Source organism: Octopus sinensis, linkage group LG6, assembly GCF_006345805.1.
Source record: "Octopus sinensis linkage group LG6, ASM634580v1, whole genome shotgun sequence".
Classification (NCBI taxonomy): Eukaryota; Metazoa; Mollusca; class Cephalopoda; order Octopoda; family Octopodidae; genus Octopus; species Octopus sinensis.
The window spans coordinates 7,321,338-7,331,337 of NC_043002.1; the positions used below are offsets into that span (position 1 = coordinate 7,321,338).

Sequence of the window (10,000 nt, forward strand, 5' to 3'; positions counted from 1 at the left end):
TTTATTGCACTAATAATTCTCCCATTAATGCTTCCGTACGTACGGCAAAATATTTCGCGTCACTGACGAGGTCAGAATAAAACCGAAATTTGTATTTCATACTTACAACAACTATATTGACAATATTAATCCTTAGACTAACACACACACACACACACACACACACACACACTCAAAGCCTATCTACCATTTTTAATTTTTAAAATATCCTTGTCAGCTTTTTGAATTCTGCAAATATTAAACAAGATCACTAAAGCATATTGTTTTTCATTTTGATGGTGACTTATTAGTTATTGTATATTTACATAATTATTCTTCCATCACAAATTCATAAGTTACACTACAGATAAAATATCATCTAAGCTTCATGAATAGCATCAAACTTTTTGCTTTAATTTTGGTACAAGAAATTTTCATAGTTCTTTCTCAGCGATTTTTGTTGCGAAAGAAACTATCTAAAATGCAAGAATCATTTTGAAACAAAATAATACATACAAAACAACGCTAATAAAAACAGAACAGTGATTATGAAGGATTATGTTTTTTATATATATGATATATATACACATATAGGCGCAGGAGTGGCTGTGTGGTAAGTAGCTTGCTTACCAACCACATGGTTCCGGGTTCAGTCCCACTGCGTGGCACCTTGGGCAAGTGTCTTCTACTATAGCCTCGGGCCGACCAAAGCCTTGTGAGTGGATTTGGTAGACGGAAACTGAAAGAAGCCCGTCGTATATATGTATATATATATATATATATATATATATATATGCGTGTGTGTGTGTTTGTGTGTCTGTGTTTGTCCCCCTAGCATTGCTTGACGACCGATGCTGGTGTGTTTAGGTCCCCGTTACTTAGCGGTTCGGCAAAAGAGACCGATAGAATAAGTACTGGGCTTACAAAGAATATGTCCCGGGGTCGAGTTGCTCGACTAAAGGCGGTGCTCCAGCATGGCCGCAGTCAAATGACTGAAGCAAGTAAAAGAGTAAAAGAGTATATACACACATACATATATACGCATACATATATATCTATATGTGTGTGTGTGTGAGAGTGAGTGTGTGTGAGAGAGAGTGAGTGTGTGTGTGTGTGCGTTTTTTGTATGTAACTATGTTTGTATGTAACAATGAATGAATGAAGAATGTATGTGCGCAAGTGTGAGAGCAAGTGCACGCTGAAATTATTGGAACTCATTGGACAGGTAGGGAAGTTTACGTACCTTCTGTAGCTTCGTAGAATCCAGAAAACGTGTCATTATGTTTCGACCCATTCAGCACTGTGTAGGCAAAATGGAATAAAGTTGTAATAAAGGGATAAAAAAACAGAATCGGTAAAGGATCACAAGCTCGCTGGTCCGAACACCTAGGTCACAAAACATTTAACGATGTGCCTTTGTGTGTGTGTGTATATAATATATACATATATATGTACATACACATGTATACATATAAATATGTACATACACATGTATACATATATATAAATATAATAATAATATTATGTTTTATTTCTTTTATATATATGTATACATATAATATAAATATATACATACACATGTATACATATATATAAATATATATACATATATAATAAATATAACATATATATAATATAAATATGTACATACACATGTATACATATATATAAATATATATACATATATATATATATATATATATATGCACATGTATACATATATATATATATATATATATATACGCACACACATAAATACACACATACACAAGTGACAAGAACTTTAAGACCACACCGACAGGCTATATCTTCATACACATTTAACATAGCATAAATTCATATTGGACAATGCACAAGAAAATGAAATCAAAAACAATAATGCACGATACTGCACAACGACGCATATATTTATGCATACACACGCCTACACATCTATTTATATATATATATATATATATAAACATACACACACACACACACCACACACACACATAGCTGACGCTGTTGTATTTCACTATGTATACATAACTATGAGATCAGCTACACCACACACACACTTAGACTACACATATACATTTTCTATTAATTTACATAATTTAAAAATTATTATAATTATTATTATTATTATTACTACTACTACTGCTATAGATACATCTTCACATATCTTTATTTTAATATTCAATAGTTATTGTATATAAATGTTATATAAAAAGTTATACTCATTATGGTTTGCTTTTCATTACCCTATACAAACACTGCTTAAGACACTCATGTTCTTAGAGTAAGAACGAGATTTATTGTCAATGATGACTTCTTCCAAATTACACTGGAAGCTGTTTCTTCATAAAGACACTATCACTGAAAAGTAAAGATCTCGTAGGCTAATATTTGCTTCTGTAATTACATAATGTTTGCTCAGAACATACACGAATCAAGATTTTAGCCATACGAGATTTCCACTATTCACTGAATTACATTGAATCCTACCAAGCCCGGTATTTAGTGCTACTGACCGTTAATTATCTTTAATTATCGTTATTGACGAATTTGTCTATCTTCGGCATATTTGGCATTAGAATTATTTTCCTTTGCCCTTGTTTATAAGTTGTTTATAAATTTAACCTTTAAAGGTATTTTTTAATATGCTGGCTATTGATAAAATTCTTTTCGAAAAATTTTATCCTATATTAGATATATATATATATATATTATATATATATATATAATTCATAAATGAGGGCAAGGGAAAAAATTTCTAATGCCAAATATGCCGAAAAATTGGACATATTGTCCATTAACCATATACTTTTTTCACAATTAACCATATTATATGCTGGCCATTGATAAAATTCTTTTCGAGAAAATATTCATTTTTTTTCGAAAAGAATTTTATCCTCACATTTGATATATATATATATATATATATATATATATATATATATATATATATATATATATATAGCTGTATAACACGTACTTCCTATCATAGTTCAGAAAATGTTCCCTAAATTTATTTTGTTTCGTGCGATTACTGAACGAGCTTATTTCGAGCATCTATTTCTTTCTAAGAAATGTCATTCAAGCGAATGTGGTCTAGTGGTACTTGTGTGTATTGATAAGATAAACTGAGTTCTAGGTTTACTATTTATTTATCAATACTTCTTTTCTTCATATATTCGTATTTCATGTTTATTACAAAGAATTCCACTAAATCTGACACAAACGCTTCTAAACCTTCATAATTTCATATTTTGGATGAAACCATGTTGGTGTGTATTGTTCTTTCTCGGAGCCAACGATATGATTTGTGTCAGTGTGACTAGCGGATTCTGAATTTTAGACAATTACATTTATGCGTTCTCCGTCGGGGATATATTTTTATTTGTGACAAACTTATAATAATTATGTATATATTTTAGCACTGTGTATGTTCCCACCTGCTCACCATGCACTTACAGCAAGAAGCAATTGCATGCATTACATCACATAACAGAAAAACAAAGGGGAAAAAAGTATTTAAAAAACTAGTTAGGAGAAAGTTAGTGGACAACAAACACAACTAGACACTACAGAATTCTCTTAAAGATAAATAATTCATATTAGAAGTCATACTCATAACGGAATACAATGTTAAAATAAACAGAGATAATAAGTATTAGTCACAAACGAAAATTAACACCCAGCTTGATGTCGTAGATATCTAGAAAGTTAAAACTTGAAATTCCTGAGTTAAATATTTACGCGAAGCAGGTTTGGCCTTGCCGGCTACAAAGTGTGATTGTGGGGAGTAACACACATGCCCACATCAATTCATCCAGCGGAAGATGAGATTAAGAACGTACAGAAACACTAATGATGGACCTGGGAAGTTTACTGTTCCAAATTGTAAGGAACACGTGAACATGGAAGACGGCATGAAGGAAGAAACATTTAAAGAAGATAAAACTAAGGCACATTCATGTTTTCAATAACACACACATTCACACATACACTACATACGTACCTATGTATACTCTTTCTCTTTTCTCTTTTACTTGTTTCAGTCATTTGACTGCGGCCATGCTGGAGCACCGCCTTTAGTCGAGCAAATCGACCCCGGGACTTATTCTTTGTAAGCCCAGTACTTATTCTATCGGTCTCTTTTGCCGAACCGCTAAGTGACGAGGACGTAAACACACCAGCATCGGTTGTCAAGCAATGCTAGGGGGACAAACACAGACACACAAACATATACACACACACTTATATATATATATATATACATATATACGACATGCTTCTTTCAGTTTCCGTCTACCAAATCCACTCACAAGGCATTGGTCGGCCCGGGGCTCTAGCAGAAGACACTTGCCCAAGATGCCACGCAGTGGGACTGAACCCGGAACCATGTGGTCGGTTAGCAAGCTACTTACCACACAGCCACTCCTGCGCCTATGTATGCGTATGAGAGACAGAGAGAGAGAGAGGAGGGGGGGGGGGAAGAGTTGGTAAATCTATGGTGACTGTGAAAGACAATTGCATCGTGTCAGGTTTCATAATCTCAGCCAAATAAATAAACAAGTAAACAACAAAAGAAGTACAATTTATGGACAGAAAATATGAGATGAACAGGTTCAGCACAAGTATGGAAGACAAGTGATGTCAGCATTATTAAACAACAGAATATTTTGACATAGGGATGAAATAAGAAATGGAAGTTTTGATCATTTTCTGGATTTTAATTTTTAGCGCTGACAGATGATAAAAAAAAGGACAAGTTTTTAAGAAGTATTTTATAAATAGTTCGATGCATAGATAAATAAATGAATAAGAAATTTCCTATACTATACGTTTCTCACCAACCAAAATGAATCTCTAAAAACGGAAACAAACCCCCTGAATATAAATAGTTTCGAAATATAGGATTGCAACACAAAAAAACATGACAAAAGTAAGTAATACTGATTTATACATACACACATACGTATAACATATACATAGTACATAATACATAGATACATACATACATACATATATACATATATATATAATATATATCTATATATATATATATTACATATATATATATATATATATATATAATACATATACATATATATATATATATAATATATATATATACAGACATGCATATGTCTACATCGATTACACATTACGCAGTTATGCATGTGCATACATGCATATACATACTCATAAATGCATACTCGTTATCTGTGACTCACAAAGCTAATCCAGAAAAGAAAGCAATGGAGCCAATAAGACAACACAATCCAGCGGACGAGACATTCTATAATATGATCGGTGTGTATTGGGCTGAGAAAGAAGAGAGGATGATCACAAGGAGAATGTTTTACCATGAAGAACATTGCTAACTTTACACTCGGGCTAAACAGCTATTATTATTAATAATATATTGTAAACGGCATTGTTGTAATTTGAAATCTTGTAACAAATGAAAAAACTTTGATTATAATTATGCTGTCAGTTGTTATACCACCGGCTATTATTATTATTATTAGTTGTTATTTTACAAAAGCACAAGGCCACAAATTTTATGGTAAGGGCTAGCCGAGTAAAGCGATCCTACATCTTGACTGGTACTCTATTTTTATCAAGTACGGAAAAAAAAGTAAAGCAAAAATTGTCCTTCCCTTTTATAAAGTGTCAGAACACGCCAACATCTCTTCATCCTGATAATGGTACTACATCCTTTCGGGGTCGATAAATTAAGTACCAGTTACGCACTAGGGGTCGATGTAACCGACTTGATCCGTTTGTCTGTCCTTGTTTGTCCCCTCTTTGTTTAACCCCTTGTGGGTAGTAAAGAAATAGGTACTAGGACAGTCTAAGAAAGTTGCTGGATTTGGAAAACACTGTTCCAAACAAAAGTTCCAAGGAATTCCTATACCGCAATATCATCTTGTTAATTACATAAGCAATTAACGCTAATACAGAATCTCTCTCTCTCTCTCTCTCTCTTTCTCATTTACTGATTCCCTCTCTCTCTCTCTCTCTCTCTCTCGCTCTTTCACTTGCTCTCTCTGTACTTCCCTTCATGCAATAAGTTTTTGTTTTGTTTCGTAGAATAATATTTCAATAAAATTAACGAAGAAACTGAGAATATGAATATTAAATTATGAAAAGTGAAATTTTAAAAATGTGAGAAGCTTGAAGTGGAAAAGCACGAACCGAAAACAAAACCGAAGAATGTATTTATATATGAAGAGAGAGAGACTGTGGAGAGTGGAAAAGAGAATGGAAGAGAATGACAAAATTGGTAGAGCAGAAGAGGGCGGTTCGGAAAAATTTTGGCAAAAATCCAGAAATTCCGGGGGCGGCGTTAAGTCGATTACATCGATCCCAGTACTCAACTGGTACTTATTTCATAGACCCCGAAAGGATTAACGGCAATGTCGACCTCAGTGGAATTTGAACTCAGAACGTAAAGAGCCGGAAAAATTTTTCACGAGGCATTTTGCTCGTTCTTACGATTTTACTATTTCATTACCCTGACTAGTAAAACTAATATTGGAAATAAAGAATTGAAGAACAGATTTCGGTAAAATAAAAATAAAAATCAGCAAAATTGAATGAGAAATAATGAAAATAATAAATAAACAAAGGCTAAAAATTAAATGAATAAATAATTTTTCTTACGTGGAAGGTAACGAAACACAGAAAGAAGAAAACAAGAAAAAAAAAATGAAATATCTATATATAAAAAAAACAACAACAGTAAAATAGCGATCAAAAAATAAAAGCAGAAAATCAGTGGAGGGAAAGATTGGGTCAGATTAAAATTCTAGATGGGTGAGTGACAGACAATAAAAGGAAGGATGTGCTGAAGCAGAAAGAATAGGGAAGTGACGCTGAAATGTTTCCAAAGAGAAGCCAAAAACGAAATGAAGACGAAGTTAAATGAAGCAGAAAACCTAAAAAGAATAGCTATTTGAAATACGTTTCAATGAACGCACTCGCGTAAGTTGCATTTGAAAAGGAAAAGAGGTGGGCAAATGGCAAAAAAACGGCTACCCGGGTATTATAGGGCGTGGCACGGCTGAAAAAGAAGGCCGGACACTTGAAATACACACTGTTCGCAGCGAATGCATATATGAACAAAATTAACTTTGACTTCATGTTTTGTATAAGTGCGTGAGTACCTGTGTGTGTATGTGTGTGAGAGAGAGAGGGATAGCGAGAGAGAGAGAGGGAGTGACAGAGAGAGAGGGGGGGGAGAGAGAAATTGTTTTGTTCAAATTTGTAGGTATGGGTATCACGCTTATGCCTGTATGTATTTACAAATACGGGTGGTTTGTCATTGTGTCTTAACTGCATGCTCCTTTTACACATTCGCATTCATATAACCGTGTATATACATGTATAAAAATATATATATACATAAATATATATAAATATATAGATATTTATATATATATAATTATACATATATATTTATATAAATATATATATAAATATATAAATATATATAAATATATAAATATTTATATATATATATATAATTATACATATATAAATAAATATATATATATAAATATATATATATATAAATAAATATATATATATATAGATATATATATATATAAATATATATATAAATATATATATAGATATATATATATATAATAAATAAATATATATATAAATATATATATAATTAAATATATCTATATATATATATAAATACATATGTATATATAAATAAATAAATACACATATATAAGTATATGTGTATATATATATGTATGTATGTATGTATGTATATAAATATATATATATGTATATAAATAAATGAATATATAAATATATATATATGAAGATATATATATATATGTGTGTGTGTGTGTGTGTGTGTGTGTGTGTTGTGTGTGTGCAAGTGTGTACTGTTGTCCGAGGCAGATTTTATGTAAATCCGTCTGTGTATTAAGTACAATATGGTGATATTTAATTATGCGTGCATGTGTTTAGCTCTATACGATTATGAGTATATAAAGTATGTGTCAGCAAGCATGCATTCGTAATCAGGTGAGTTCTAAAAAAAAAATAAATAAATGACTTTACGCAATGGCTATTTTAAAGTAAGGAATTAATAAAGTGAAAACAGTGGAGGGCGTTTCCAAACTGTGAAACATTAGGATAATGACCATATATATGCGTAGAAGTAGAAAGAAATTATTAATACACGCGGATAAATACGTGGTGGCAATATGTTGCGCACATTTATTAATGAAGTTTGGGATAATGTCTTGAAACAAAGCGTGCATGGTGTTTAAGCGTAACGCTGGAGTGAAAGTGAAAGTAGAGAAATAAAACGCGAAGACATATGTTTTGTGTACTACTATAAATGTATAGTTTCTTGAATTATCAGCTGAACCTAGCTTCGTTAACTTATTAAATCACATACTGAATATTCACTAGTGAACGAAATGAACTCAAAGTATTATTATTCGGACCTGACAGTTATATAATACATTACATAAATGTGTACTGAAAATTCATATACCTCCTAACAATGTTTCTACCTTTTTTCTGTTGCATTGCATTTGTAAGTATACTGTCCCCGTCTCTCATTCAGATGCACACATATTTTTCTACAGATAATGCACAATATACTCAATGGCAATTTAAATTTATGCACTAATTCTTATTTGTCTAAATAAACAATAAAATACAGCACTATAGCAGAGACTTGGGATTAGAGCTAAGAATGCCTTCCTGTTTACACAATTTTATTGAAGGTTTGCTCTGATAAAATATATGGCAATATGTTGGCGTTAAGACAGTGGCAGAATGAAATTATATTGTCTAGTTTTGATAAACGATGAAAGAAATTACAGGGTTTCTATAATTCACGAGCCACAATGTTGTTAAGTAGGGAAATTTTCAACCCACAACATGTATGTTCATAACCTGGTTTTATCAATGTAAACTAACTATTCTGCAATTTTCCCCTTCAACGATTTAATATTCTTAAATTCCTGGTTTCTGGATTATATGAATGAAATTTACAAAAGAAAAATACTTAAGATCACGTAAGTAATACGGTATTCAAAAAGAGGAACTGCAATCTTTGGATATCTCTATTCATTCGTAAAGGAATTAACGATGTAAATGCAACTTCAACTGAGAATCGAAACCTTGATTTACAGAGAAAATACAGACAACAGTACCTATGAAGATAGAGATAGATAGATAAAGAGAGAGAGAGAGCAAACCACTTGACAATTGTAACTATAAATTGAACAGGAATCAAAGAGAGATGTCTGTAAGTGGACATTTGGCACCTTAGGTATTTAAAAATTGGATAATTGTGTTTAGATATTATAATTTTAACAACAGCCTGATGGTCGTGGTTGGAATACCATTGATGTACGTGGATTTGAGGCAAAATGATATAACATTAAAGAACAACATAGCATAATTTATACCCTAAATATACGAAATAGTAGTAGTAGTAGTTTGGGGGCATTCACAAGCGTAGAATTTCAGTAAAGAGATGGATGCGTCTTCCCACAGTCCACAAGTCCACATATGTTCTGTTAAGCTGCTTTTCTATTTTACTGCTATAAATCCATTTGTTTAGATTACAGTGAAACAGAATTAACAGCATTCGGTCAAACTGTTGACGTGTCTTCACAGAACAGCTTTGCATTGCAAGACTACTCACATATTCTCAATAATCAATCATTTCCTCGTATATTTCGCTTACTATACTCGTTATAACAACGGAATAATTACGAAGAAGTTGTTTAGTGATGAAACTGTCCGTGTCTATATATGCATCAAAACTGAACTACCTAAACATATCTTTTATATTGCATACGTTTGACATATATATATATATATGCGTCTCTATATACAATGGTACAAATGCATAAAAACTATTTCAGGCGCGCCTGTTGTAAGAAGCTTGCTTCCCAACCACATGGTTCCGGGTTCAGCCCCACAGCGTCGCACTCTGGGCAAGTGTCTTCTACTATAGTCTCGGGTCGATTGAATTTTT

At 32.2% G+C, this 10,000-nt stretch overlaps 1 protein-coding gene across 12 annotated transcripts in view; it reads right to left on the reverse strand.

The window, feature by feature from the left end:
• The window catches only part of LOC115213424 (paired box protein Pax-5-like), a 548,017-nt gene that overhangs the window by 137,556 nt on the left and 400,461 nt on the right, over nt 1-10,000 (reverse strand). For all 12 annotated transcript variants that reach the window (XM_036503614.1, XM_036503616.1, XM_036503613.1 and 9 more), the window contains one exon: nt 1,223-1,279. In XM_036503614.1, the coding sequence (XP_036359507.1) occupies nt 1,223-1,279 (57 nt within the window). The remainder of the gene's footprint in view (nt 1-1,222; nt 1,280-10,000) is intronic.